The sequence below is a fragment of the Sminthopsis crassicaudata genome, chromosome 2, assembly GCF_048593235.1.
Source record: "Sminthopsis crassicaudata isolate SCR6 chromosome 2, ASM4859323v1, whole genome shotgun sequence".
NCBI classification, from domain to species: domain Eukaryota; kingdom Metazoa; phylum Chordata; class Mammalia; order Dasyuromorphia; family Dasyuridae; genus Sminthopsis; species Sminthopsis crassicaudata.
Window position 1 is genome coordinate 215,775,179 of NC_133618.1, and position 15,347 is coordinate 215,790,525.

At 33.0% G+C, this 15,347-nt stretch overlaps 1 protein-coding gene across 3 annotated transcripts in view; it reads left to right on the plus strand.

Moving 5' to 3' along the window:
- The window catches only part of CENPN (centromere protein N), a 37,234-nt gene extending 25,194 nt beyond the window's left edge, over positions 1-12,040 (plus strand). For all 3 annotated transcript variants that reach the window (XM_074288214.1, XM_074288213.1, XM_074288212.1), the window contains exons 8-11: positions 1,722-1,779; positions 8,558-8,670; positions 10,914-11,040; positions 11,316-12,040. In XM_074288214.1, coding sequence (XP_074144315.1) covers positions 1,722-1,779; positions 8,558-8,670; positions 10,914-11,040; positions 11,316-11,398 — 381 coding nt within the window. In that variant the 3' untranslated portion in view covers positions 11,399-12,040. The remainder of the gene's footprint in view (positions 1-1,721; positions 1,780-8,557; positions 8,671-10,913; positions 11,041-11,315) is intronic.
- Positions 12,041-15,347: the final 3,307 nt, after the last annotated feature.

The following is a 15,347-nucleotide window of genomic DNA, read 5'->3' on the forward strand; positions in this document are numbered from 1 at the left end:
GAAACAATAGAACATTTAAACAGGAAAAATAACAATGAGAATACATACCAATTTCTGGGATGCAACTAAAGCAGTTCTAAGAGGAAAATTTAAATTAAACATTTTCATCAGCGAAAAAGAAAAGAAACCAATCAATGGGGTATGTGATTTAAAAAATTTGAGGAACAAATTGAAAATTCTAAATTAAATAAGTAGGAATTTTGAAAAGGAAAGATAAATACAATTAAGAGTAAAAAACAAACCACTAAATTGATAAATAAAAGTAGGAACTGCTTTAAAAAAATTAATAGAGTAGATAAACAATTAGTTCCTATCAAAAATGAAACAAAAGGAGAACTTATTATTATAGAGAAAATAGGGGAATTTTCAGAAAGCATTTTTCCTAATTATATGCAACTTATAACTTAGAAGAAATTAGTGAATACTTAGAAAAATATAAAATGCCCATATTAACAAAGGAGTGCTTAGACTAGTCTGTTATCAGAAAGAGAAACTGAATAAGGCATAAAAACTCTGAAAAATTGAAAAAATAATCTCAAGCACTAGATGAATTTACACATGAATTTTATCAAAGTTTCAAAGAACAATTCTAAAACTACATAAGTGGTTTAAAATAATAAAAAAAAAAAGATACCCTTCTAGTCACTGACTTTGTACAAATATTGTCCTGATCTATAAAGCATGAAGAGACAAAACAAAGAAAAACAGTATGTCTAATGAACATTGATGCAGGTATTTTAAATAAAATATTACTTTTTAACATAGTGCTAGAAAGGCTAGTTGTAACAAGAAAAAATAAATTGAGGGAATGAGCATAGGCAAAATTATTGCTTTTTAAAGATGATGGTATGCTTTTTTTTATTATTAGCTTTTTATTTACAAGATATATGCATGGATAATTTTTCAGCATTGACAATTGCAAAACCTTTTGTTCCAATTTTTCCCCTTCTTCCCCCCCACCCCCTCTCTCAGATGGCAGGTTGACCAATATGTTTTAAATATGTTAAAGTACAAATTAAATACAATATATGTACAAAAAGAATCAGACTTTGAAATAGTGTACAATTAGCCTGTGAAGAAAATCAAAAATGCAGGCGGACAAAAATAGAGGTTTTGGGAATTCTATGTAATGGTTCATAGTTGTCTCCCAGAGCTCTTTTGCTGGGTGTAGCCGGTTCAGTTCATTACTGCTCTATTGGAACTGATTTGGTTTATCTCATTGTTGAAGAGGGCCATGTCCATCAGAATTGAAGATGATGATATGTTTAAGGAACCCCAAAAGTTTTCCAAAATTAACTGAAATAGACTTAAGCAAAGTACACTGATAAAGCCACTTAAATGATCAAAATTCCTGCATATATAGCCAACATACCCCTACAGGAAGTACTAGAAAGAAAAATTGATGAACTAAAATGTGGAAAACATAAATTTTTGGACATGGTTAATAAGGAAATTTGTTATACCAGACTGGTAATATTGAAGCTTTAATTTTTGGTTTATGGGATTGGGTGGGTTTTTTTTTTTGTGTGTGTGTGTGTTTTTTATTATCTTTAATTTGGGAGAGGGTCATTTTAATCATAAAAATGCACTGAAAAAATAAAACAAAACTTAATTTAATAGGAGAAACAGAATTTTCTGATAATTAACTCTTGCCAGATAAATTAGAATATTATTTTCAAAAATAGACTATCATCAAACTAACATCAAATTTCTTTCTTCAGGATTTTCAAACTTACTGTTTTACACCTTTACAAGAAGGAAATACTGAGAATGAAATAGGTAACAGATTTAATTTTCTCTTCATAATAAACTGGTTATGTATTTCAGTACTTTTAACATTTCTATTAATCTTTTTATCTTATTCACTAAGATAATGTATTAAGAGATCTTATGATTTGTCAACATACCTTGTGAATGATAAAAATTAAATCTTTATTGAAAAAAAAAGATTATCCATATCTTCAACAGAATTTGTCAGAAACTTATTTTTACTGACTTTGAGAGATGGAAAGAACTTAAGCAGCTATCTATCTAGTTCAACCTATACATAAAAGATTCCACATTATAACATTTCTATTAAGTGGTCATCCAGGCTTTGCAAGGAGGAAGAATAAGATAGCCAGTTCCACCTTAGAACAATTAAAATTGAGAGGAAGTTTTTCCTGACATCAAAAAGTAAAATGTGTTCTTTGTAACTTCTACCTTCTGTTCCTTGTGGCCAAACAGAACAAATATAATCTTTCCTTCACATGATACCTCTTTCACTTGAAAACCTATCAAGTTTCCTCCAAGTCTTTTCTCCATTCAGAACATGCCAATTTCCTTCAGCCTATTTTTATGTGACATGAACTCGAACCTTTTTAATTTCCTGATTGCCTTTCACTGTATGAATATCTTTCTTAAACATGGTTCCTAGAAATGACCAGTCTTCCAGAGAAGATCTAACAAGGACAGAGAATAGTGGAACTAAAAACTAATAATAGGAAGTAGGATAAAATAATAGGAACTAATACTACCCTATTCCTGGAAGCTTTTATGCCTCCCTTAATATGGGCAAAGATCAGAATAACCTTTTCTGATTGCACATCAATCAAGGAGTATTTATTCAACATCTACCATATGCCAGACACTGTGCTGAGTACTGAGGACACAAGAAAAGACCAGAAAATAAAAGTCAAGACAAAATCTTTGCTGTTAAGGGGCTCACAATTTATACACTCTTGAGTCATATTAAGCACATTAAGTCCCCCATATCTTTTTCAGCAGCTTTGTATCACCTACAGATTTAATTTTATAAAGAAATATGTCTTTTTAAAAGTCATTAATAAAAATGTTACCTAACACAGAGGCAAGCACTACATTGGATACTTCTGTCATGCTGATGATACTGAAATACAACTGCACTTTGAGTCTGTCCTTTCAGTTATTTTGAAGCCATGTAATTTTGTGATTGTCTAATCCATCATCTCCACAAGAAAAGCATGAGATTGCATATGCTTCCCTAAAGCCTAGGTAAACTTATATCTACAACTAGTTTATCTCACAAAAATAGAGGAGGTTTATTTGGCATTTGTTCTTCATGAAGCTGTGCTGTTTCTTTGTAATCATTGCTTCCCTTTCTAGCTTCTCTTTCTCCTTCCCCCCTATCTTTTTAACGATGCATTAAGCTCACTGGCCTGTAGTTTGAAGACTGTTATCTTCTCTTTTTGGAAATTGGAACATCATTTGCTTTTCTTCAATTTTGTGCAGTCTCTTTCATTTTCCAGGGTCTTCCAGATGTCAACTGACTGATTCAGTTGCACATCAGACATTTCTTTTTAGTATTGGAAGAGGAAACAGTTCAGCTATAAGATAGTGATGGATATCTACCTAAAAATCACCTTGCTATTCAAAATTCTCAAAATAAAAACCAGAGGTGCTTCTATAGATAAATGGGTTTAGGAACACAACTTTTAAAAACTTCTTCAGTGATACATTTTAAAAATGAGAACCTAATAAAAATGTTTTATTCATGTTATATGACTAAGAAATACATAAATATTATAATTAAATAATGGCAGTTGTCTACAGCCTCCATTCACAGTGGGCCTGGGTTGCAAAGCTGATGGGTTACTGGTGCAGCTATGATGGGGATAGAATGCAGAACATCCTTCCTCCATTAATAGGTCCTACTGTATCAGAAGATATACCGTAAATATGGCTCTTTACTTAAAAGTCTGAAATTTGCTTGTGAAAGTGGATATGGGAAAGGCTGTGGCTTAAAAGTTATTGTAAAGTGGTAGTTTTCTGCATTATGATATAGCAGAATTAACAGAACTGGATGGTTTGAATTTGTTGTGGTTCAGTCATTTTCAGTCATGTCCATGACTCTATTTGAGGTTTTCTTGGCAAAGGTATCAAAGTGATTTGCCATTTCCTGCTCTAGATCTCTACATATGAAGAAACTTAGGCAAACAGATCTATCTCCCAGCACCTAGTTGCCCCAGGGTAATTTGAATTAACCTAGATTACTAAGTACTCGCTTTCTTTTGCTTTATCTCAGGTATCTTCTCCTGTTGAGTTATTTCTGTTTTCTCTTTCAGTATAAGATCCACTTTCCAAGTTTGAGAAAAGAGACAAAATAAGACTTGAGCCTCTCTTCTCTCTTGTCTGTTCCACTCTAAAGGTCCATCCACTCTAAGGATCCTCTCCTTTCTGTGATCCACTTTTTTTCTCTCAATACAGCTAAAACAGGGGGGGGAAAAAAAAAAATATATATATATATATATATATATATGTAGCCTCTTTAGCTTTCCTTACAAGCTTTAGCTTTACTATTCCATATTCTTTTTTTATTGAACTGTGCCAAAATATTCATTCTCTCATCTACTGTTGTGTCCATCTTTTGTACATTTCTTTTAAAAAATCTCAATTGGTTTTTGCTTAAGACACATTTTACTTTACCTCATATTGGAATTATTTCCATTCTGTCTTCAGGATTTCATTCTTAAAAATCTCCCATTCTTCCTGGACTTACTTCTCCCATTCTATTTTAGTCCCTTGAAGCTAATCTAATGTTGGTGGTGGGGGGGGGGGTAACCAAATACTATACTCTGCATTTTAGATAGAACTCTTCCAGAAACAATTTTTAATAATTTGACATTCATCTAAAATCAAGTATAGAATTTATAGAATGTCCAGATTGACAGTTCCATTCCCCCAGTGCTCTCAGATATCTGTCAGATATCTTAATCGGCCAACCCCATTTAGGGTTTTCTTGGCAAAGATACTGAAGAGGTTTTCAATTTCCTTCTCCCCTCCACAGATGAAGAACCTGAAGCAAATACCTTTAAGTGCCTTTCTAGAATCACACACAGAGGTGGATTTGAGCTCACGAACATGAGTCTTCCTGACTCCAGATTGGGGACTCATATCCACAGTACCACCTAGCAATTTGAGGCAATTCAAAATTCAACAAAAAGGTCATTAATATATTAAAATACAGTTTAGGGTTAATTAAAATCTTCATCTAAAAAGTAAAATAACAATAGTTACTTAATATAGTAAAAACTTTTTCTTCATTCCTTGACTAGACGGTTTGAATGTGATGAACAACTCCATCCCTTATAAATAGAAAGGGATTCTAAGAGCCCAAGTAGTGCCAGAATAGAAGAAAACACTACTCATGGGTGGGTTATAATGCCAGTCACTTCTTGAGGAGGCAGGGATCTTAACTGGAAGACATGCTTTTTTTTCCTTTCTAAATTTAGTTACTAGGCTTAATCCATTTTCTTAGACCTTAGCTTTTGTTTTTACCCTTTTTATACACTTTCCTAATGCAAGTAAAGTATTTTAGGCTGGAGAAATATTTCCTTCTACTATTTTCAGTTGAACTAAAAGGAGGTTTTTTTGAGAAATGTTTCCTTGCCATGTAATCTCTACTAAGCTCACCTAAAATCTAGAGTTTATATTAGACTATGTCGAGATTACATCCCCTTCTTCATAAATTCTTGGAGGAAATGATCACAGGCCCCCCCCAAGATACCCATCTTTTGTACCCCAATTATATAACTTCCTCCCTGTTAGTGAGAATAATATCAGAATAAAATTTCCCTTAGGATGAAATAATCTATAGAGTAATTCAAGAAGTTATTGACTACTGTTTTTGTCAGTGTACTCCAGCAGATGTCTGAATAAAGCAAGAGAAGGAAATCACAAACCATTCTAGTGTCAAATTGCAAACTATTTGCCAAGAAAACTACAAATGAGTCGTGAAGAGTTGGACACAATTGAAACAACTAAAGAACAATAATGAAAAGCTGGCATTTATGTAGCTCCTTTAAGTTTTATAAAGTGTTTTATAATTATTGTCCTATTTTATCTTCCCAACAATCCTGGGAGGTAGGTGCTATCGTTGTTTTTACATTTTTTTTATTTTTTTTTTAACATTTTAGAATACTGACAAGCTAAGTGGCTAAACTCTACAAAGCTAATACATGTCTGAAGCTGAATTTGAATTTTAGGTCTTCCTGACTCCCTCTTTTTATCCATTTCACAACCTGATAGCTTCTGCTATACCATTCTTTAGAAGCATCTTCCTCATCAGAGCATCCAGATCTCTACTTTTAGCAAGAGCCTCAAATATTTTTTAAAGCCATAACCAAACAGTTTTTTTTATTCTTTGTGACACATTTCATCAGATTTCCCAGTAAGCTGTCAAGCACCATTTTCCCTCCTCCCATCTGCCATTCTTTTTTTTTTTCCTCCCTCATTAAAACTTCTCCTGATTCCTCTATAATACTTCATTCTTCCTAACAATTTGGCATTGTCAGAGAGAAAGATGAAGCTATACTTGGGAATACAGATAATAATCATTCAGCAGTGGCAGAAGTATGATCATTGCACACTTAATAGTCAGTCATTGAATAATATTTATGTCCTCTTATTTGTATATACTTTAATGGTTGATTTCAACTATTAAAAACACTTTGTGGGTATTTATTCTTCACCCCTGTATCTAGTTAAATCCCTTACAAATTAGTCAATTATGACCTCTTAACAACTTGATAATTTCGCTTTACTTTTCTTTATCTTCTTTAGTCTGTCATCCATCTCCATTTTAGGCATGAACTAATCAAATCTCTTTCCTATTTCATCAATTTGACCTACTCTCTAATCCAACCTATTATTTATTTATTCCTCTTCCATTTACCTTTTCTTATTAATCAGACTTAAATACTAGAATAAAGTAGAATTTATATATATGATTTATATAATCAAAGACTCCACAAACTTTTCCTCATCCTTTAAATTATGAAATTAGGGTATCCATATTCCGTTTGAATTTGAGACTAAATAATCGTAACAGTTTATAAATGAAAAATCTGATATTTGAAAGTTGGAAATCTTTGTCAGTTTGAATGGATGTATAGACCTTGCACATTGAATTATTTCTCATGTGTAAATAATTTGTTTACATTTAAAGTACTAGAGTATTTTTAATGTGACAACCTTATGTTTTGTTCAGATTTTTGATAGAAAATTTCTTAACAAGGAGATCCATTGTATTGTTAAAAAAAAGTCTGTCAAAAATGACTCTTTCCATTGTTCCTTTAACATCATTAATGCTAGCCTCTCCTGCTTGATATGACAAGGAACATATTTTGTGATTATCTAGTCATTTTTGGACAGCCATAAATACTATAAAGTTCTTCCCTATTTTGTATGAAACTTATTAGGTCTTTCATTACAAATAGGTTCAAGAATTGATAGAGAAAGGATAGTTAAATATGATGATCTAAATTTCCAAGGAGGAGAAGTTATTGGGTGGCTGAGCAAGGAGTATATATACAAATTAATCTAGCCCTATGAGTTTGGGTGTTTTGAGAGAAGGACCCAGCATTTGGAGTGTCAAAAGATGTGATGTTTTCATTGGCAATTTTTAAAAATTACTGTGTATCTAAAGGGAGTCCAGGTCAATATAAGCTGTACCTTTGCACATTAAGGCATTAGTAAAGCACTGTATATCCAATGAGAACTGGAAATGGAAGGGAAGATAACATCAGATTGGGATGGCTAGCAACAGCTGAACCAGGGATGCCAGCCCTTGAATTCACTCATTCAACAAATATTTATTTAGTGTTTTCTATGCCCAAGGCCTTGGGCTTGGTGATGTATAGTACATGGCCCATATAAGATATGATTCATACCCTAGTGGAGATTTTATTTAATAGAGGAAATAAAAATTGTATTAACAAGATAATGAGTTAAGTGACAAAAGAGAGACTCAGAATTCTATGAGAGTCCAAAGAAGGGAGCTTGAGCTAAGTGAATTTCATTGGTTATTGATGGTAACTAGTATAGTTGTGGTTTCTTTTTGTTAAAATTACATATTTGTTTGAATGTGTGCCTTTTCTTTGATTAGATTGTGAACATCATAAGCACGAGGACTGTGCCTTTTAATCTTTGCAATTTCCTAATCAAGAGGTATCTGTGACATAGAGGATAGGCATCTGACTTAAGAATCAAAAAGATCTGGGTTTTCAAGTACTCCTTCTGACATGTATTAATTGGTGACCCTGTGCCACTTAACTATTTAACTATCCCTGGGCAGCTCTTAAGTTGTAGAGCACATGCCTTCTCCATTAGTAAAAAGGGATGAATTACACACAGATGAATTACAGATCTAAACCAAAAACACATGTAATGGCTGATATTTTTATTGTGTTTTATGTTTACAAAGCCATTTATATACATTATCAAATTTTGATTCTCATGACAGCCCTCTGTGGTAGTATTGCAAATAAAGAGATTAAATCACAACAACCATGTGACTTGCCCAAAGTGATAGGCTTTGAATCCAGATAGTTTGATTCCAAATCTTGTCTTTCTACTATAATAAAGCTATCTCTCTTTTTAACTACCTTGTAATACTGTAGTATGTATAATTGGTAATTAATACATTTTGAAGCTGTTGTAATTTTTTTTTAATTTTATATTACAAAAAAAGTTCTTTAGGAATAAAATGTGTTTCTGATAATCCAGAAATTTTAAATACTTTTATCTCCTGTACCCACAGTGGACCCAAGGATCATTAATGAGAATGTAAAAGAGAAGCAAAGAATCCAAAGAGTGACACGGGAAACTTTTGGGGATTATGTCCAACCAAGAATAGAATTTGCACAGTATAAGGTAGAGATTGTCTGTAATGTTAACTTTATATTATACCAGTGTTTTTTTTGTTTTTGTTTTGTTTTTTGTCCCAGCATGGGCTACTTAGTGTCATAGAATTACAGTTGGGAGAGATCCCAGAAAGACATTTGGTCCAACCCACATATGAACAAGAATATACTGAATATATTATATGATACACTCAAATAAGCGAGCAAACCAAGTTTAATCTCTTTTCCATATATCTATCAACCCTTCAAATTCCTAAATTGATTAATAATATCCCCATCTAAGTTTTATTTTCTCCAACTAAATAATGCCAGTTCCTTGAAGTGATCCTCACATAAAACAGACAGGAGATGACTATGCTGGTTCACTTCCTTTAGATACTCTCCAATATTGTCAATGTCCTTCCTAAAATGTGTTTCCTAGAATTGAACCCAGTACCCCAGCTTTGGCTGGCTTAAAGTAGGAAAATAGTGGTAGTCTCATCACCCTCAATTTGAACACTATGTTTCTATTAATGAATGAAGTCAAATATTTTTGCTTTTTGTTTTGCCTGTCACATCATACTTTCACTTCATTAAAGACAGAAATGACTGTCTCTTTGAAGAATATTGCAATAGAGTAAAAGTTCAAACTCAGTCTTAATCCCAGCTGAAAGGTGTTGCTACATGGCCTGAGGTGGTGGTGTCTGGGGACTGGCCAATTTATGTTTGGAGAGTGTCCTTACCAACTTGATGAAAGTTATTCTTATATATAAAATATATTTTAGCTACCATGGCTCTCAACAACCATCTGCTAAGTTATAGAGTGGTGGTGATAACCATCCTCCTGAAAGTATAGCTCCTTTAAATACTGACATATAAACCAAGCTATTGATTTATACTGAGTTGGCGATCCAAACTCTCTAGTTTTTCCCCTTCCTAACTTCTTTCTCTGGAGGAAGATTTTTCACCATATGTTCTTCAGAATTTTCTTTGTGAACATTCTCTGTCTATTTCATAGAGGTAGTGCACATGTATCAGAATAGTTAAGTTATTCATAAGCTGATCATCATACAACATGGCTGCTATTGTGTACAATGTTCTGGTTCTCACTTCCTAGCCAATGCTGTCTAGTCATGTCTTCTTGCAATTCTACAACTTATTTTTTTAATCCAAGTATAGCACTTAATATTTATCTGTTTAATTTCAATATTTAAAAAAAAATTTTTTTTAATTCTAGCTGTCGTTCCAACATAATTAACTATTCTCTTTCATGTCATCTGTGAATTTGATAAGTATCTTATTGTGGCTTCAAAAAGTTACAAGCGTAAGACTATAGATACCTCACTTGAAATCTTGAGGTAGACTTATCTCCAAGACATGACTGCTCTTTTAGTCTGATCATTCCACCATTGCTAAATTCGTTAATTATTATTGTCATTTTGCCCATATCTTTTGATATTGTCCCCTCGGATAATTTGAGAGACTATGTTAAATACCTTGCTGAAATCCATGTGCATTATCTCTGTGGAATTTCCCAAAATACCAATTTAATAACTTTGATATAAAGGAATAGAGGTTTCTTTTACAAAAGAATATTTAAACAGCATATTAAACTAAAAATAATTTTCATTATACTGCTTTTTCTTAGCAAGATTAAAAAATTTTACTTAAAAAACACATACATTTGTAAATTGTTGATGTTCAGAACAACAGTATACAAATAAGAGCTTACTGAATAATACTAATTAGTTGAATATGAGATTTTTTTAACATTAAAATGGCACCCAAAAATATTAATTTTTTTCATCAAGTATATAAATATCAACTATTTTGCTGTAAGAAATGATGGGCAGGAGAATTTCAGAAAAGCCTAGAAGATTTATATGAACTGATGTGAATAGAAGTGAGAACCAGAACATTGTCACAATAGCAGCTATGTTGTATGATGATCATCTGTGAATGACTTAACTTCTGATGCATGTGCACTGTTCTCTATGAAATAGACATAGAATGTGTACAAAGACAATAATTCTGAAGGACATATGATGAAAAATGCTGTCTTCCTTCAGAGAAAGAATTTAGGAAGACTGAATACAGATTGAAGCCTTTTCTATTTTTATTGCTTGTTTATTTGCTTAAGATCACACAGGAAATAATATCAAAGGCATGACTTGAATCTTGGTCCTGAGCCCAGTTTTTGATCCATTTGATTTCTCAACCTGTTTATAATAGTCTTTTAAAAATGTGCTTATATATTTATCTCTTTATTGACAGCTTGAAACCAAATTCAAAATTGACTCTAAAAATGGTATCTTGGCTGAAAGGGAAGAACCTTTCAGATGCTTGGTTAAATTCTCTAGTCCACATCTTTTGGAAGCATTGAAATCTTTAGCACCAGCTGGTAAGTATTTAGCTTCTATAACAAAATATAAATTTTATTTTATGCTAATACTACAATACTATGCTAATACTGGCCAGTAATCTCTAAAGGCTTTTCTCATCACTATTGTCCGATAACACTGTCATATCCTATTTTTTATATTCTGTTGCAGCTATTAGTAATTGGAATTTGTAATGTGAATGAAAGGTTCTTTGACTTACCCTTAGATCTTTGCTTTTTAAGGCCTTTGAAACTTTTGACCCAGAGTCACCTTAACTTTCTTTTCTTTATTTCAGGTATTGCAGATGCACCACTTTCATCACTACTTACTTGTATACCCCACAAAGCAATGAATTATTTTACAATTAGAGAGAAATAAGTTTTATTTTGAGGAAACTTGAATCCCTTGTCTTACATTCTAAAACATTTCAGTTCTCTTGTACATGTATCTCTCCTTTCTATGTGCTAATATATTTCAGTAATAGTCTATAGAGAAAATACTTGCACTCTTTGTGAACCTGATTCTTCTCTCTCTTGAAAACCAAATTGTTCTCCCAGCATGAGAGCAGATGCACATAGGATTGACTCCAGCATTGGTACTGCAGCAGGACCACAAGTATCCTAAAATGAAGAGGGCTGCGCAGAAAGCACTTAAATGTCTTCATAAGCAGCAACTGTCATAGTTTCTCCATCTCTGTCTAATCCAAAGTTTTATAGCTTGATATTCTTTAGCTTTGGCTTTAAAGATCAAAATCACCAAAAAAACAAACAAGTACTACATAAATTTTATAAAGAGAATAGGAAATTGTTCCACGAGTCCATTGTACACTCATATCGTCAGATTCCTTTTCGTGTGACATAGATTCAGATATTCACAGAAACATGCATAAACTATGAATGGTTTAATTGGAACATACTTACGTTGATTTTATGCTTTATTATATTTACAATTCATTCAAAGTACATGTAAATAAATAAATAGAAGCATAATAAATAAAAATGTGAAAAATCTAAAAAAAAATCAGTGATATTAAACTTCTCTGGTTCATATGACTGAAAGATATAATTTTGTGGAAAAGATTGTTTTAATCCATAAGCCAACAAACATAAACAGGTAATAAATGTTTACTGAAGGAAGTACTGTCAGTAAAATAGACAACATTTGTCTTGGATAAATTATAATTTGGATAATACATTTTCCAAGGTTAATAATATGTCTTAATTGTTGAACCTGATGGCATTTTCTCAGTCCTTTAAGACTTCCTTGATCTCTGTAGAATTTGACTGTTAACCATTTCCTCCTGTTTATAATTTCCTTGGTTTTCATGAAAGTGTTCTGCTGGTTCTCCTTTCTGCAGACAATTCCTCAGTTTCCTTAATTATGTCATCCATGATTAAAAGCCCTGTCCTTGGTCCTCTTCTCTTTGTATATTCTCCATTTTGATTGTCTCATTAGCTCTCATATTTAAATATTGATCTCTTTGCAAGTAGTTTATTGATGAAGCATTAATTTCTACTAAGTTTCACATTATTGAACATCTTCCTTATGCGTCACTTATATGAAACTCATCTAAAATAAAATTCATTTTCTTTCCATACCACCTCCAAACCTGTCCTTCATGGTATCACCATCCTGTTTCTAGTTATCCACATTCAAAACTTTGTAATTATCCTTAATTCTTTCGTTTTCACATTGTTGTGTGAATTAGATGAGATAAATTAAAAATAAATCCAGTAGTCTTATTTTTTCAATTATATGTAAACATAGTTTTCAACATTTGTTTTTGTAAAATTTTGAGTTCCAAATATTTTCTTCCCCTCTCCCCAAGACAGAAAATAATCTGATACGTGTTATGCATGTGCAATTATTTTGAATGAAAAATCAAAAAGGAAAAGACACGAGGAGGAGAAAGCAAACCAAAAAAAAAAATAGTAAGAATAGTATATTTTGATCTACATACAGTCTCAATAGTTCTCTCTCTCTGGAGGCAGATGGCATTTCCCATCCTAAGTCTGTTGGAAGTGTCTTGAATCAATGTATTGCTGAGGAGAGCCAAGTCTATCAGAGTTGATCATTACATAATCTTCCTGTTGCCATGTACAGTGTTCTTTGGTAGTACTCATTTCACTCAGCATGAAATATTTTTTTTAAAGCTCTTAGCATAGTGCCTGGTCTAGAGTAGGTACTCTAAAAATGCTTATTTCTTTCCCCTCCTCTTTCATCACTATCTAGCCATTTGTCAAATCTTATTGATTCTAAATTTTTTTTTTTTTGAGGCAATTGGGGTTAAGTGACTTGTCCAGGGTCACTATGAAGTGTTAAGTGTCTAAGGTCATATTTGAACTGAGGTCCTCCTGACTTCAGGGCTGGTGCTGTATCCATTGTGCACGTAACTGCTCCCCATAATATCATTTGTGTATTTTTTCCTATGATAACATGAATTCCTCTTTAGTTTAGGCCCTCATCACATATTGCTTGAACTATTGGAACTGTTTTCCGATTAATCCCACTAGCGTCTCTCTCCCCAATCTATCCTCCATACTGCTGCCAAAATAATCTTATAAAAATAAATGACTATATTATCCAGTTCAGAACAGCTTCCCTCTTTATTCAGATGAAATAGATTTTTTTTTGACCTATGTCTCTAAAGCTTCTTACTGTATTTCACTGAAATTGACCTTTGTGCTATTCTCAACATTCTACCCTTTACCTCTGTGTCTTTATAGAGTATCTGTCCTTGTATATGTGAAATGCACCCCATCCTCACTTCCACTTTTTACAGTCTGTAGTTTTATTTAAGGCTCGGGGAAGCTCCCTCATTTTTAGCCCTCTCAAACTCTTTTGTTATGTGTTTATATGTGTATATGTATTCATCAGTATAATTTTAAGTTCCCTAAGAGTTAGACTCTCTTTAATTTTGTCTTACTGTCCCCAGGAGTTAGCATTGTATCTAACACAAAATAAGTAAATTTCCAATAAATAAATGTTTAAATGAATCAGTTCAGTTCAATAAGCATTTATCAAGTGCTACTGTGTTTCCCGGCATTCTCCTAGGGATGTAGAGCTATAGAGACAAAAACTAAATAGTCCATGGTTTAAAAAAACTTAAATTGCAATGGTAGAATAGGGCAGGTGCATAGAAAATTAAATACAAATATAGAGGAAGACTTGGAAGAGGAATTACTTAAATTGAATTTTGAAGGACCTTAGAAATTCTGAAAGGTAGATGTGAGAGGTAAGTGCATTCAAATGTGGAAATATAAAATATATGTAGTAAGCAGCAAGTAAGCCAATGTAACAAAAATCTAGTTTGTCAAGTATAGTAATATGTAAATAAAATTGAAAAGGAAGACAGAAGTCAGATTGTGATAGGCTTTAACTGCCAAAGAAGGATTTGTATTATCTAGAAACAAGAGGAGCAACTGTTCACTTGTTAAGAATATCAATTTGGTAGATTTTTGGAGGATGGATCAGAGAGAAATAGTTGAGAGACCAATTAAGAAACTATGGTAATTAGGAAAAAGTTGATAACCTGCTTAAACTAGAATAGTAGCAGTGTGGGTGGAGAGAAGAGGATGGAGGTAGACTTGACAAGAATTTGCAACAGAAAGCAAATGTTGAGGATAGCTCTCCCATTTCAGACCTGAATGATGGATACTGAAGCCCTCAGGAATAATAGGGGATTTTTTGAGAATAAATCTCTGTTGTGGAAATGTATAGCTTGGCATGACTATGGACATCCAGTTCAACATGCTAATGTTAATAATATAGTTCAGGAGAGAGTGTGGCTGACTTAAATAGCATTGGAAGTCTACTGCATAAACATGGTTGTATTCTTGGAAGCTGATGAGGTGATCAAGGAAGATAGCATAGAGAAGACCTAGGATAGAGTCCTGGAAAATAACTTGTAAGCATAGGCATTAGGATGTGGATTGAGTAACCAGACTATAGGCTAACTAGGAGTACTAAGTGGGAGAGTGTCTGAGCAGATATTTGGGCATGTTTGACCCTATTTAGGGAAGAGTATATAATCTCTGCTTAGATTGTTTTGGGTTTTAGTCCATATACTTGATTTTATCAGTGTAGGCGCTTTCTACACACATATAATTTGTCTTACTATAGCCTTAGCTCCCTGGAAACACTGAAGGGAGTAGAGTAACCTACCATGATCGTGTAGCAAATATAAGTAGAACTTAGTGATTCAGCTGGAAAAGCACTGGCTCTGGTGTTGAGGAACCAAGTCCAAATCTTATCTCTGATGCTTACTACTTGTATGACCTTGGATAAATCATTTGGACTAGATGGCTGCTAAGGTCTCTTCCAGTTC